Source organism: Pongo abelii, chromosome 20 (assembly GCF_028885655.2).
Source record: "Pongo abelii isolate AG06213 chromosome 20, NHGRI_mPonAbe1-v2.0_pri, whole genome shotgun sequence".
NCBI classification, from domain to species: Eukaryota; Metazoa; Chordata; class Mammalia; order Primates; family Hominidae; genus Pongo; species Pongo abelii.
In genome coordinates, this window is record NC_072005.2 from 61,164,634 (window position 1) to 61,180,774 (window position 16,141).

Consider the following 16,141-nt stretch of genomic DNA (forward strand, 5'->3'; position numbering starts at 1 on the left):
TGATGGCAGCTTCATTTTAGCCCAAGGAGACCCATTTTGAACTTGTGACCTCCGGGACGGTAAGTCAATAAACCTATGTTATGTTAAGCCACTAAGCTTGTGGTGATTTGTTATGGCAGCAAAAGGAAGCTTTATGGTTCATCTGTACTCTGAAAATGCAGGGGTTTTTTTTTTTTTCACTTGTTCAATGATGTACCCCCAGTGTCAGGCACATTGCAAATACACGATACATATGGGTTGATGTTTGGTCAAGAGAGGAATTAAGATCAGGCAGACAGCAGGCTGGGATCAGAGAGACCCCATTTCTGTCTGAAATGTCTGCAGAGAATCTGGTGGCTGCCCCAGCCCTAGCCCTGGGGAAATGAAAGCCAGGCTGGGGTTCAAATGAGGGCAGTTTCCCTTCCTGTGGGCTGCTGATGGAACAACCCCATGACAAGAAGGACCCAGCCTCCAAGCGGCCACACCCTGTGTGTCTCTCTGTCCTGCCGGCACTGAGGACTCATCCATCCGCACAGCTAGGGCCCCTGGGAGGAGACGCCATGATCCCCACCCTCACGGCCCTGCTCTGCCTCGGTGAGATTTAAAGAGGGGGAGGGGAGACCCGAGTCTTGGAGGAACTTTGCCTCACAGCCAGGCCCTGGTTCTTTAGGAGACTCAAAAATCTCAGGGTAGCCGGGCGTGGTGGCTCACGCCTGTAATCCCAGCACTTTGGGAGGCCGAGGCGGGCGGATCATGAGGTCAGGAGATCGAGACCATCCTGGCTAACACAGGAAACCCCGTCTCTACTAAAAATACAAAAAATTAGCTGGGAGTGGTTGCAGGTGCCTGTAGTCCCAGCTACTCGGGAGGCTGAGGCAGGAGAATGGCAGGAACCCGGGAGACAGAGCTTGCAGTGAGCCGAGATTGCGCCACTGCACTCCAGCCTGGGTGACAGCGAGACTCCGTCTCAAAAAAAAAAAAATCTCAGGGTAAAGAGAGGACCTGTTCAGGCTTCAAGGGCAAATCCCTCACAGGGAACTCTCTTCCAGGGCTGAGTCTGGGCCCCAGGACCCACGTGCAGGCAGGTGAGTCTGTCCCCAGCTGTCACAGGTCCCTCCTCCTCACTGGGACAAGGGGCCACCCATGGGCAGTTGGGGGAGGAGACAGCAGTTCTGGGTGACTGATGAGGATGACGGGGGGTCCTGGGGCTGAGAGCTGGGATCTGAGTGTGGGGACGTCTTGGGATCCAGCCTCCGATTTCCTTCCAGGGCCCCTCCCCAAACCCACCCTCTGGGCTGAGCCAGGCTCTGTGATCATCTGGAGAAGCCCTGTGATCATCTGGTGTCAGGGGACCCTGGAGGCCCAGGAGTACCGTCTGGATAAAGAGGGAAGCTCAGCACCCTGGGACAGACAGAACCCACTGGAGCCCAAAAACAAGGCCAGATTTTCCATCCCATCCATGACAGTGCACTATGCAGGGAGATACCGCTGTTACTATCGCAGCCCTGCAGGCTGGTCACAGCCCAGCGACCCCCTGGAGCTGGTGATGACAGGTGAGAGGACACTCAGGGGTCCCAGCCCCAGGCTCTGCCCTCAGGAAGGGGGTCGGCTCTCAGGAGCGTCTCCCTCTCACAGCCCAGCCCTGGGGATGATGTGGGAGGTGTGAGCCCCATTTAACATGGTGCCTCCTTCTCTCCTAGGAGCCTACAGCAAACCCACCCTCTCAGCCCTGCCGAGTCCTCTTGTGACCTCAGGAAAGAGTGTGACCTTGCTGTGTCAGTCACAGAGCCCGATGGACACTTTTCTTCTGATCAAGGAGGGGGCAGCCCATCCCCTACTGCATCTGAGATCAGAGCGCGTAGCTCAGCAGCACCAGGCTGAATTCCCCATGAGTCCTGTGACCTCAGTGCATGGGGGGACCTACAGGTGCTTCAGCTCACACAGCTTCTCCCACTACCTGCTGTCACACCCCAGTGACCCCCTGGAGCTCATAGTCTCAGGTGAGGCTCCTGACCTTGTCCTCTCTGAGCTCAGTGGCTCAGTTCATGCCCTGCCACCAGGAGAGCTCTGGGCAGGGATGGAGGGAGAGAGGCTCAGCCAGTGGGGGACTCAGCCCTCAGAGGGGAGGAGGACAACAAGGGCCCACCCAGGCATGCCCATGCTCTTCTCCCTCACCTAGGGTCCAGAAGGTGACAGGTGGGCAGAGAAATGGTCCTTGGGAAGCTGCAGGGCAGATATGGGGAGAGGTTTGATTTGATGCAGAGACCCAGGGGCAACCCCAGACTCTCACCCTCCTCTTATTCTTCTACCCAGGATCCTTGGAGGGTCCCAGCCCCTCACCCGCAAGGTCCATCTCAACAGCTGGTGAGTCTCAGAGGCCTCTGTCCAGGGAGTTTCCAAAGCCCGAGGCCTGTCTCAAGACATGCTCAGTGGATCTAAGTCCTCGTTCCAATTCTCAGCTGGGCTTGCTTCCACAGATGTGGGAGTCGGGCAGCGACTTGAGAGGCACCACACACTCCCAAGGCCCTGAGGCTGGGCTGGTGAGGGGTGAGGGGGTCAAGGCTGAAGATGTTGCGGGCAGAAGCCGAGCTGATGTGGGGAGCAGGGCAGCCCCAGCTCTCACATCCCTGTTCTAACCCAGCAGGCCCTGAGGACCAGCCCCTCATGCCTACAGGGTCAGGCCCCCACAGTGGTGAGTAAGAGGCTCTGAGTGGGAGGTGGGCAGGGTCTAGGGGAGCCAAGGGTGGGTTCTATCCTAGGTTCAGGCTCCTCTGGAGGTGGTGATGTGGACAGGTCCCTCCCCTGCCTGGGACTCAGTTTCTGCAAGTATAAAGGAGAGAGGTGTGCGGGTGGGAAAGTTCCTTTCAGCTCTGACTCCCAGCTGTGACCTCCTGGGAGAGGAGGCTTCCCTGGGAGGGACCAATTCCACAAGGGCATGTCCTGTCCCACCTGCAGCAGAGACGGTGACCTGGGGCAGGGGAGGGGAGCAGGGCCGTGGTTCAACACAGTCAGGCTCTTTCCCTGCAACTCTGGGGCTCGGCTCTGTTGCAGGGAACAAGGGCTGCAGGTCAGACTCCTGGGTTCCCTTCCCAGCTCTGCCGCTTCCTGGCTGGGGGGTCTGGGGCAGGCGATTTCCCTCTCTGAGCCTCAGTTTCCTCCTTTGTGAAATGAGTGGAGAGAGGGTGGCAATCTCAGGTTGCACAACTGCTGTGAGGGTTGGAGGTAATGAAAGAAAGACCCAGCACACACAGTAGGTGCATACACAGTAGGTATGCACATCAGTGACATCATCCCCATTCCTGACATCATCATGCCCAAGGTCTGAGAAGGCACTGGGAGGTACTGATCGGGGTCTTGGTGGTCTCCATCCTGCTTCTCTCCCTCCTCCTCTTCCTCCTTCTCCAACACTGGCATCAGGGCAAACACAGGACATCGGGTAAGTAGGAAATTGGGGGACCCGTGGGCTGATGGAGGGTGGGCTCAGGGCACCAGCCAAAGGGACTCCAGATAGGAGAGGTCAGCTTAGAAACTCTGCTCCAGAAATTCCCAGTGAGAAAATCTAGAAAGAAGAAAATAAATGAGGGCATAATGGAAGTGTTTTATTCTTTCGGTTTTTCTAAACTTAGAAAGTATTTAAAACATCCTTGCAAGTGTATTTTCTGGTTTCCTTTCCTCTTGAGTTGCATGTGCAAAGCAGGTAGTTCTAACATTCCCAGAGCTGAAACTCTGTCCACCTTCCCCCAGCCCAGAGACAGGCTGATTTCCAACGTCCTCCAGGGGCTGCAGAGCCAGAGCCCAAGGACGGGGGCCTACAGAGGAGGTAATTCTGCCCGAAGACCTCAGACTCCCACCCATCCCAACAGCCACCTCACTGCCCCTCACACTCCCGTATCCTCCCCCAGGTCCAGCCCAGCTGCTGATGTCCAGGGAGAAAACCTCTGTGAGTGAGAGGCAGAGGGGGTGCACCTGGGTTGGAGATGGGGGTCCCAAAGTTTCAATAGCAATGGGGGCAGGAGCACAGGCTAGGAATGGTCAGGGACTCAGGGAGAAGTGATCTGAATTCACATTGTGGGACCTCGGGGACATCACAGCCCCTCCCTGCGTTGCAGTGGCACTAATGGGAACAGGGCAGGGACCAGCAGGAATGAGAGGTCCCAGGGAATCTTCCCAGGAGACGAACCCCTTGCTCTGGCCCAACAGATGCTGCCATGAAGGACACACAGCCTGAGGATGGGGTGGAGCTGTACAGTCGGGTGAGGCCCCTCCCCTGTCCCGGGCACCAAAGGCCTCCTGGTGCCAGATCTAATCCAGCAGGACTTCTCTGTCCTCCTTCCCCCAGCTCCCAGCATTGTCATGGTGGACCCCTCCTTGTCCAGCATGCTGCCTCCCGCCTGCTGGGACCTCACTCTCTCCTGGTGTCCTGGGACCTCGTGGGCCTCCTCCCGGGTCCCCTTCCTGCTCCTCATCCTCTGTTTGGCCCTCTGGTTGTTAGAGCGCTCCCCAGGCCTCAGGAAGATGAGGAATAAATGAACCACCTTGGTCCCCTGGGCTCCCCTTCATTCATTCATCCAGCGAGTGTTCCCACGGAGCTCACTGAGGATCGGGCTCCCCATGGTTGCTGCAGACACAGCAGGGAGCAAAGCCGCCCCCGCCTCCTGAGCTCACCTCGTGGTGGGAGACAAAATGCAAATAAATGCACTGTGTCCAGGAGTGCAACGTGCTGTAAGGAACATAAACCAGGGAAAGGGCAGAGAGTGTGGGGCAGTGGGGCCAGTCTGAATGGAAGGGGAGGGCTGTCTGCTCAGCTGTCATCTGAGAAGCCTGGACGGAGGGGGCCACACGATCCTCTAATGGACGAGCCCCTACAGGCAGAGGAAACAGCCGTGCAAAGGCCCCGAGGCGGCAGCGAGCTCTTGCAGGAAGGCCGCGTGAGGCTGCAGCCAAATGGGCAAGGTCAGAGTGAGGAGGAGGGGCCAGAACCACAGGGAGGGAGCGGCCAGACCCTCCACGGCCTTAGGGTGTCCCTGAGATTCCATCAGGAAAGGAATGCCATCGGATCACCCTGGGAACAGTGAGGAAAATTGACTCCAGGGGGTCAGGGGGACTCAAGGACACCCCCCACCACTGTCTCTCTCCAGCAGAGCCCACAGGAAGGAGACTCCCAGGCAGTGACACATGCCCCCGTGAAACACTCCAGACCTAGGAGAGAAATGGCCTCCCCTCCTTCCCCACTGTCTGAGGAATTCCTGAACACAAAGGACACACAGGCAGAAGAGGACAGGCAGATGGGCACTTAGGCTGGTCCTTTCCTCTCCAGGCCCCCAGGCCTCCCCCGCCCCCATCACGTTCCTTCCCTCTCACTCTCCCCCACTGCAGGCTGCTGCATCTGAAGCCCCCCAGGATGTGACCTACGCCCAGCTGCACAGCTTGACCCTCAGACGGGAGGCAACTGAGCCTCCTCCATCCCAGGAACGGGAACCTCCTGCTGAGCCCAGTGTCTATGCCACTCTGACCATCCACTAATCCAGGGGGGACCCAGACCCCACAAACCATGGAGACTCAGGACCCCAGAAGGCATGGAAGCTGCCTCCAGCAGACATCATTGAATCCCAGCCAGCTTAGACCCCTGACCAGACCACTAGAAGATTCTGGGAACTTTGGGAGTCACCTGATTCTGCAAAGATAAATAATATCCCTGCATTATCAAAATAAAGTGGCAGACTTCTCAATTCACAATGAGTTAACTGATAAAACAAAACAGAAGTCTGACAATGTTTTAAATTGAATGATCATGTAAATATTACACATCAAACAAATGACATGGGAAAATGGGAGCTTCTAATGAGGACAAACAAAAAATAGAGAAAAATTAATAAGGCAAAAAAGTTTATTCTTGAAAACATTAATGATACGTGAATCTTGGCCACAATGAGAAAAATAAAAATAAACAAAGAGCAGGCATCCATTTCCGTACAGGAACAAAATAAGAGGCAGCACTACAGACCCTACACACAGCTTTACAGAGGTGAAAGAAAACTGTCAGCAATTCTATGCCAACATAACAGAAAACGCAGATGAGATAGATGAAATATGAAAAATTACAGTTTACTTAATGAACATAAGGATAAATAGAAAAACTGAATCATCATACATAAACATATATAAAATGCATTGATCCTGTAATCAAAAATGTTCCCACAAAGTAAATGCCACTTCAGGAAGGTTTGTTGGTGGGTTTTTCAAACTCTTATGCACTCATGAAACACACACACACACACACACACACACACACACAAACTTGCATAAATTTTCCCTGAGAATATTTTGTATATATTTACACAAATACATTTTATCAGACTAGGAACAAGTTGATACCCAAACCTGACAAGGAAACTACAAAATGGGAAAGTCATAGAGGATCTCTCACAGAAATATAAATCCCTTAACAAATATTAACAAGTAAGATTCACGTCTCTATAAAATAGACAGTATATCATGACCACACTGGTTTTTTATTATCTTTTAATTTTGTTTATGAAAACAAGGATAGCTTAATTTTCAAAAACTCAATCAATGTAATTCAATATTTTAACAAAATGAACGAAAAATTATCATCTCAATAGACAAAGCTTTTGTCTGAGCACCTTTTCATACAGCTGCTGACATTTGTATGTCTTCTTTTGAGAAATGCCTGTTCAGCTCCTTTGCCCATGTTCAAGTAGTTTTTGGTTTCTTGCTGTTGCATTGTTTTAGTTCCTTACATATTTTTGAATATTAACCCTTTATCAGGTATACAGCTTGCAACTATTTTCTCCCATTTCTGAGTTGTCTCTTCATTCTGTTGTTTGCCGAAGCTGTTTAGAAGCCACACCTTTCGTCTATTTTTGCTTTTGTTGCTTGTGTTTTCAGGGCCATATCCAAAAAACCTTGCCCAGACCAACGTCTTGAAGGTTTTCTCCCACCCGTTTTTGTATATGGGATAAGGGTTCAATTTCATTCTTCTTCTTATGAATATCCCCAGGATGTGTCCTATGCCCAGCTGCACAGCTTGACCCTCAAACAGAAAATAATGAAGCCTCCTTCCTCCCAGGAAAGGGGACGTTCAGCTGAGCAGAGGGTGTATGCTGCTCTGGCCATCCACTAGCCCAGGGAGGACCCAGACCTCCACACTACATGGAGACTCAGTTCTCCCAGGACCATTTATTCAAAAGGACTGCCCTCTCTTGTTCTTGGAAACTTTGTTGAGGATCAGTTCACCATAAATGTGTATGTTTCATTCTTTGCTTTCATCTCTGTTAAACTGATCACTGTACCTGTTTCTATGCCAGTTCCATGCTGTCTTCCTTGCTGTAGCTTTGTAGGATATTTGGGGATTCCATAGTGTGATATCCCCTTTTTCCCTTTTTTCAAGATTGTTTTGGCTATTTGGGGTCCTTTTGTAGTCCCATTCAAATTTTAGGATTGTTTTTCTATTTCTGTGGAAAATGACCTTGGAATTTTGATAGGCATTGCATTGAGTCTGCAGATATGAACTTTTTTTTTAAGTTCCAGGGCACATGTATAGGAACTGCAGAGTTGTTACATAGGTAGGCATATGCCATGGTGGTTTGCTGCACCTGTCAACCCATTACCTAGGTATTAAGTCCAGCATGCATTAGCTCTTTTCCCTAATGCTCTCCCTCCCTTCATCCTCCACCCTCCCCACAACAGGCCCCAGTGTGTGTTGTTCCCCTCCCTGTGCATGTATTCTCATTGTAATGTGAACATTTTAACAATGTTAATTCTTGCAGACCATGAACATAAGCTACCTTCCCATTTATATGGGTCTTGTTCAATTTCATTCATCAATGTTATAAAGATTTTAGTGCAGAGATATTCAACCTCCTTGGTTAAATTTAATTCTAAGTAATTTTTTAGCTATTATAAGTGTAATTTTTCTTTTGATTTCTTTCTGGATAGTTTGTTTTCAGTGTATAGAGATGCTACCGATTTTTGCATGTCGATTTTTTATCCTGCTCTACTAAATTCATGGATCAGTTCTAAAAGTTGTTTGGTTGAGTCTTTCCCTAAAGACTGATTTTCCCTAAAGACATGATTTTTATACATAAAATCATGTCAGCAAACAGAGACAATATCACTTTTTATCTGATTTAGGTGCTTTTGTGTATTTTTATTGCCTAATTGCTGTGTCTAGGACTTCTATTACTGTGCTGAATAGCAGGCATGAGAGCATATACTTTTGAGCAAGGATTCTTCCATCCTCCTCCTTCAGAAAGCACAGGTTCTAATTGCACTCTGGCTGAACTCCTAGCACTTCTCATGCACTTGTGTGCTCAGCCCTCAGTCAGCCTCATTGGAAAGGGTCCAACTGAGGAAGGCACCAGGTGTATTTGCTGCTAAGTCCTGGCCACAGACAGCAGATGACAGATGATTATTTAAATAAAGATTAGCTTTCCTTTCAAAGTTGGAGTGCTAACCCACCCGCTGTCCCTAAGGCTTCAGGGCAGGACCATGGAAAGAGGAGGAGGAAGGTTCTGAGAACTAGACAAGGGGCACTGAGGAGGCAGAAATGAATCAAGGTCTGTATCCAGGGAGATGTGGAGGAGACTGTTAGAAAATAGTAACAAGAAAAGGGAAGCCCAAGCAGAGAAGTGTTTGGTAGAAAGAACACCCACGACCCAGGGTCAGTGGAGGAGTTATGTTTTCTTCCCCTATTTCCCTGCATTTCTGCACTATGCACGGTGATATCGCTGTCACTTTCTCAGCCCTGCAGGCTTGTCAGAACCCAGTGACCACGTGGAACTGGTGGTGACAGGTGAGAGGACACTCAGGGGTCCCAGCCCCAGGCACTGCCTTCAGGAAGGGGTTTGGCTCTCAGGGGTGTCTCCCTTCTCACAGCCCAGCCCTGGGGGATGATGTGGAAGGTGTGAGCCCCATTTAACACAGTGCTTCTTTCTCTCCTAGGATTCTACAGCAAACCCACCCTCTCAGCTCAGCCCAGCCCTGTCCTGACCTTCGGAGGCAAGGTGACCCCATTATGTCCTTCATGGCTGGGATTTGACAGGTTCATTCTGACTATGGAAGGTGAACACAAGCTATACTGTCTCCTGGACCCCGAAAAACAGTCCAATGGACAGTTCCAAGCCCTGATCCTGGCGGACCCCATGACTTCTAGCCACAGGTGGAGGTTTACCAGTCTGTTTTAGCAGACTTTAGCACCTGAGACCAAGAGCTGCAGCAGCTCACTAGATTCTGACCATACCTGGAGGGGACCTGGTGAAAGAAGAGGCTTGGAAGGAACCAGCCCTCTGAGTCCCAGCTCCTCGCACACTCCAGGTGTGCCTAGGGAGCCCTCCCATTTGACTCCACAGGGTCCTGTCATGGCCCATGGAGAGAGGTTGACCCTCCTGTGTTGCTCTGATGTTTGCTACAAAATATTCTCTCTGTCCAAGAAAAAGATACGTCACCTTCCCCAGAGTTCTGGCCAGAAGTTCTCCCAAGATGGCTTCCCCTTGGGCCCTGTGAGCATCTCCCATGGGGGCCAGTACAGATGTTCAGGGGACACAACCTCTCCTCTAGGTGATCAGCTCCCAGTGACCCCCCTGGACATCCTGATCACAGGTGAGAAGCCCAGCAGGTTCAGTTAGGGACCCAGGCTCTGTACAGGCCCTGCCAGGGGAGCCTAGTGGTGATGGCTGGGATGAGGGATGGGGGTCTCAAGGGAGGGAGAGGCAGAGAGAGAGAGAGAGGATGGATTGGGCAGGGATGGGGAGACCCAGAGAAAACAGAGACAGAGATACTGAGGATCCCAGAGAGAGGCCTGGGGAAGTCTCAGCTCAGAACAAGGTGGGGCGGCTCCTCACCCATCCTTCTTCTCTCCAGAACAGATCCGTGAGACAGCCTCCCTCTTGGTGCAACCAGGCCCCATGGTGGCCTCAGGAGAGAACATGGCCCTGCTGTGTCAGATGCAAAGCTGGGTGGACAGACACTTTCCTTCTATCTGAAGAGGATGCAGCTGACAAGAACCCACCCTCGTATCTAATATCAAAGTACCCTACTCCATGGTAGAGGTTGAATTCTCCATGAGTCCTGTGACCTCAGCCCATGCAGGGACCTACAGGTGCTATGCCTCATAGAGTGTTTACCCCAACCTGTTGTTCCCCCAGTGGCCTCCTGGTAATACAGGAGTTACTAAGAAATTGTTTTAGGCAGATAGTAAGGGTAAAGGTTCTTGGTGGAAATTTTCCAGTAATAAGAAACAATCCCTGAACCATATCTTTTCTAACAGAAACGACAGCTTAAATGGCCCGGCCAGCAAGCTTTAATGTGCAAATGCCAGCCATTAAAAACTGGGTTCACTCAATATGGTGATTCCTACTGTCTTCTCTTTGTCACCACCTGTGCCAAGTGTGATGGCGACCTCCAGATAACACCATGTATTCAAAACATCATGGTGACCCGCATTTGCATATTAAAAGGCTAAGGTGGGAGGGACAGATTTTTTTGTGGCCTACGGAAATGACACACCTGGTCAAACCAATCCCCTGGGCCCTATGCAAACCAGACACCACCTCCTCCAGCCTCCCAATATAAGCAACCACTTTTCCACCACACATGGGGTTCCTCTTTGTTCCAAGCTCCCCTGCCTCTGTCTCTGTATGGGGAGCTGTTTTCTTCTTTCTTGCCTATTAAACTTTTTGCTCCTTAGAACCACTCCATGTGTGTCCATGTCATTTTATCTAAACTGGTGTGAGACCAAAAACCCTGGTGTTCCTCTAGTCATCGAAGCGGTATCATTTTGGTGCGTTGGCCAGGAAAGGGAATTCATTCACCAGACTAGTGAGTATGGAGTGAATCTCAACCTTAAATCTGTCCTTTAATCTCAAGGCTCTCTTCCAGTTCTCCTGTCACCAAACTTTCTCTCTCTATCCATGGTCTCTTTCTCTCTCTATGTCTAATGTGCAGGAATCTTTACAGCGCAGGAAAACAGGTCGTTAAAATTTGCAAATTGCAGCAGTCAGTAACTCATTAAATGTCTCTCTCTATGGTTTCTCTGGTGAGCACATAGTATTCCTAAGTGGTACCTAGTGGAAATAAAAATCCTCTTCATAAGACACATTGCTGGTCCTTTGCTCTACACTGCTTGCTTTCACACCACTAAAAACCAGACTGGAAGCTACTTCTGTAAATGGAAGACCTCTGCTTTCAATAGTTAGGAGTAAAATGTCTTCCACATCTAAATTTTAGTCCCAATATTGTCCCATCCATTTGGTGCCTACTTTCTTTTAAGGCACCTATTCTGTCTTCAATTAAGACAATACTCAATTAATAAAGGAATTTTAAGTTCAAAAGTTAACCAAAACCGTTTTTCTAAGGGTAAATGCTTTGGCAAGGGCCATAATAACAGGCAATCTAGCTCATTGCCTCCGTTAAAGGAATCTTGTCCAAAGGCAACATGGTCTCTCCAGAAATCCATTTTTTGGGAAGCCAGGCAAATCACAAAGGTTTAGAAACTCAAAGGAAAATCACACAAGGCAAATAAGCTAAGGTTGCATGGGTAAGCGTGGTTGGTCCCATAACTTGGCTCATTCGGTTCCATAGCTTGCAGAACCATGCCATAAATGCAGACACATTTAACATGGTTTTGGGATCCAGAAACCAGGAAGGGGAAAAGTCAGAGGACACTGCTTGTCTTCTCCTTCACTCTGGGTCATACAGAAAGGAAGGAAACTAAAAAAACGCTTTTATTCTCAATTCTTTTTCTAAATGGGTAATACATTATCCTCAGCTTGCACACCTCTGGAGTGCACTCTAAACCCTGGAACTTCTTTAACATCAAAACTTTAAAAATAAGTGGCTCATTTTCTTATGCACAAGGGCATGGCAACTTTACTAAACTTTTGCAAGCATTGTAAAATCAGCCCAGCTCTTTTAGCAATCATAACAGACAGGCCCAGGGAAAATAGTTCTCCAAAATTAGAAAAACAACTTTCAGGGGAACAATCAAATAATCCCCCTTATTTGGGGCTCCCTCAAATTCCCTTCCATTACAGAACCTTAGATAAATAAAGGGAAACTTAGGACAATTTTCTGAAACCCTTGATATGTATATATAAGCTTTCCAAAATTTAACTCAGGTGTTTAACCTCACATGAAGGAATGTTATGTTGCTCCTAAACCAAACCCTAATAGCAGCTAAAATGCAGGCAACTCTGCAAGCAGCAAATAATTTTACAAATAAGCAATATATCTCCTATAATACACCAAAAGGAAAAGAAAACAAATAGGGAAAGCAAAGAAATAGCAGAAACACCATTCCCAATAGGGAGGGAAGCAGTTCAGGTAAACAACCTTAACCCCATAGCTCAGAAAATGAATGAAAAAGCCCTTTTTAATATGCATTTTAAAAGGCCTACAGAAAACCAGGGCCAAACCTCTCAATTACTCTAAACTGTCTGTAATGGAACAAAAGCCAAATAAAAATCCTGTAGCCTTTATAAAAAGGCTAAAAGAGGCACTAATAAAGTATATCTTTTTATTCTGTAATTCAAGTAAGGAACAGCTCATCCTGCGGGACAAACTTATTACACAGGCAGCTCCCAATATTAAAAAAAAAAAAAAAAAAACTACAAAAGCAAGCTATAGGACCAAACAGCACCTTAAAAAACCTCCTGAAGGTGGCCACTTTGGTCTTTTATAATAGGGACCAGGAGGAGTCCCAAAAGAAAGAAAAAAAGCTCAGGAGAAGGACAAAGTCTCTAGCAGCAGCTTTGCAGGCTCGCAAAGTCCCGTATCACCAAGATGCATCCTCTAGTTGCTATTAGTGTAGCAGACCAGAATGTCCAGTCAGCAAAACGAAGCAACCTCCACTCTGTCCAGCCTGTGGCAAAAACCACTGAAAACAGAACTGCTCCCAGATGTGGAGGTCACTGAGTTCAAAACCAGTCTCACAGATGGTCCAGCAAAACTGATGGATCCCGGTGCTTGAACCTTGGCTCTAGTAGCTCAAACTGCCATTATAGCACAAGAGCCCTGGATAATTCTGGAAATTAAAGGAAGGAAAGTAGACCTCCTTCTAAACACTAAAGCTAGTCTCTCTCTCTTTTCTCTTCTCTAATCCAGGCCTCCCTTCTTCCCACAGCACAACCGTAAGGGGCATCTTAGGAAAAAGTCTAATCCAACATTTTCTCAACCTTAGTTAAAACATGCTTTTGGTCAGGCACGGTGGCTCACGCCTGTAATCCCAGCACTTTGGGAGACTGAGGTGGGTGGATCACCTGAGGTCGGGAGTTCGAGACCAGCCTGGCCAACACGGAGAAACCTCATCTCTACTAAAAATACAAAAATTAGCCGAGCGTGGTGGCACATGCCTGTAATCCAAGCTACTTGGGAGGCTGAGGCAGGAGAATTGCTTGAACCCAAGAGGCAGAGGTTGCAGTGAGCTGAGATTGCTCTATTGCACTCCAGCCTGGGCAACAAGAGCGAAACTCCATCTAAAAAAACAAACAAACAAAAAAAAAAAAACACGCTTTCAGGCCATTGTCATGATAGCTCTACTAGTCAGAAAAGCCTCCAAGTTAACCCTAGGAAATAAAAATAATTTAACTGTTTAAAGCCCACATAATGTAGCAGAATCACTGTTCTCTAGGGGGAGCTCTTAGCTGGTAAACAGCCCGTAAAGCAAAAATTACATAAGGCAGAATAAGCAGTAGTCACTGTCTCCAGGCACAAGCACTCAATTAGCTGAGCTAATAGCTCTCACAAAATAGCTCTCACAAAAGCGCTTAAATTAAGGAAGGAAAAGGCAGCTAACATTTACACTAACTCCAAGTATGCTTTCTTGGTTCTCCATGCTCATGCTGCCATTTAAAACAAACAACAACAACAAAAAACATGTTCTTACTGCTAATAAATCTCCTATAAAAATATCACCAAAAAATTAGCAGGTTATTATCCTCAGTTTTTCTTCCACAAAAAAATAGCAGGAATGCATTGTAAGAAACATCAAAGAATAAACAATAAGGTAGCCGAAGGAAATAAGTTAGCCAATCGGGCAGCTAAGTCAAAGGCATAAAAGCTTCAAGGCCTTAATGCACTTCAAGCCCCTTCTTATCTAAAAAGCCTCCGTAAGAGAAATTAAACCTCAGTATCCCCCTGAAAAAATAGAATAAGCCACTTCTCAAGGGCATACTTTTCAGCCCTCAGGATGGCTACAGTCAGGATGGCAAATTTATTGGTCAGCCTCCAGCCAATAGAAAGTCCTTAAAGTCCTTCACAAAGCTTTTCACTTAGGAAAAAATAAAACATCAATGTGCTCAAACATTGTTTTCAGACAGGAAACCTCTAGAATGGTTAACCACGTAACCTCTCTAGCTTACTTCCAACAAAAATTAACACAATAGCAGAAGCCCAGCCCTAGGAAATAAAACCACCTTTATTTAACTCAGGAAATTTAGTATTAGTAAAAACTCTCATCTCTGTCTCCTTCCCTAAGCCAAGCTAAAAAGGGCCCTACACTGTTCTTCTTTCAACCTCCTCGGCAGTAAAAGTTACAGGAATCAACTTCTAAACGCATCACACTCAAGTCAAAGCCAAAAAGCTAAAAAAAACAACCCCTAACAGTAAAAGAAAAAAAAATGCTAAATATTAATGTAAAAAAATAGAAGATCTTAAGCTAAAAATCATAGAAGATAAGTAACTACGTAAGGGCTACACATCTTACTCAGTCCCACTCCTACCCACCAAATATGTTTTATTATTTCTAACCTTTTCTCACAAAGTTCACTGCCAAATATTAAAACTTATTTTTAACACATATTTGCAGCAAAATTTAAATATTCATAAAATCGCATTTGTAACTTTCTGAATCCCCAAAGGAAAATGTTATATCTTGGCAAGTAAAGTTTTTTTTTTTTTTGAGACGGAGTCTCGCTCTGTCCCCCAGGCTGGAGTGCGGTGGCACGATTTCGGCTCACTGCAAGCTCTGCCTCCTGGGTTCACACCATTCTCCTGCCTCAGCCTCCCGAGTAGCTGGGACTACAGGCGCCCGCCACCACACCCTGCTAATTTTGTGTATTTTTAGAGAGACGAGGTTTCACTGTGTTAGCCAGGATGATCTCGATGTCCTGACCTCGTGATCCGCCTGCCTCGGCCTCCCAAAGTGCTGGGATTACAGGCATGAGCCACCGCGCCCGGCCGGCAAGTAAAGTTTTAAACAAAAATTACTGGCCAGAAAAAAAAAAAGCCATTCTTGTGAAAATTGTTGTAGTCACCCTGCTATTTGCAATAAACTATACTCTGTGGCACCCACAATGTAGAATTCTGGTTGTAAAATTCTAATTGTGGTAATATTTTGCCTGATTATCATCCTTATAACCAAATTAATAATTGCAGAAAAAATTTAATCGAGGTTGTTTTGCTTGTAGCAGAAGTAATAGTAACCAATAAAAAGCAAGCATTAAAGTTTTACTAGCATTAAGTGTAATAAAACTTTTTACCAAAGGTTGGTAATATAATGCACTCTAAGCTATAAAAAGGTTATAAAAAATTTTACATATAAAAGGATTTTGTATGGTGAATACTTGTCCTAAAAGAAAATAACTGGTTGTTTAAAGGAGGAATGTTTAGGACAAGTCTAAAAGTTTAAGTATGTTGTAAGAGAGTCTGAAAGTCATAAAAAAATTAATAATTAAAAAAAGTCAAAAGTAACGCTGAAGTTATTTTAGCCACCCAATAATGTATTTCTCTCAATCATATTGCAAGTAGTAAAAATGGCCTAAGCCTAAAGTTATTCTCTAATGGCACGTTAAGGAGGAAACACGCTTTTCTCTAGGAAAAAGTTAGTTTTACAGTAACGTTTCTGGTAATGTACACCGACATCTAGTGGAGGAAAATCTGTATTGCAATCCATTGATGTAACCAACAGGTGTCAAACTCCGCTGTCTCTTAGGGTCTGTAGGACTCCCACTAACGATGTTTTTTGTTTTTTGTTTTTTTTTGAAATGGAGTCTTGCTCTGTTGCGCAGGCTGGAGTGCAGTGGCACAATCTCAGCTCACTGCAACCTCCACCTCCCGGGTTCAAGTGATTATCCTGCCTCAACCTCCCGAGTAGTTGGGATTACAGGCACTCACCATCATGCCTGCCTAATTTTTGTATTTTTAG

The 16,141-nt window shown here is 47.2% G+C and overlaps 1 protein-coding gene across 1 annotated transcript; it reads left to right on the plus strand.

The window, feature by feature from the left end:
• The first annotated feature begins 490 nt into the window (after positions 1–490).
• On the plus strand, positions 491–6,200 carry LILRB4 (leukocyte immunoglobulin like receptor B4). Its single transcript, XM_054539021.2, has 11 exons — positions 491–573; positions 1,029–1,064; positions 1,248–1,532; positions 1,680–1,979; positions 2,293–2,343; positions 2,621–2,671; positions 3,299–3,415; positions 3,724–3,799; positions 3,882–3,919; positions 4,180–4,232; positions 5,356–6,200. The coding sequence occupies exons 1-11, from the start codon at positions 540–542 to the stop codon at positions 5,500–5,502; spliced, it is 1,188 nt and encodes a 395-aa protein (XP_054394996.2). The 5' UTR covers positions 491–539; the 3' UTR covers positions 5,503–6,200.
• The last annotated feature ends 9,941 nt before the right edge of the window (positions 6,201–16,141 follow it).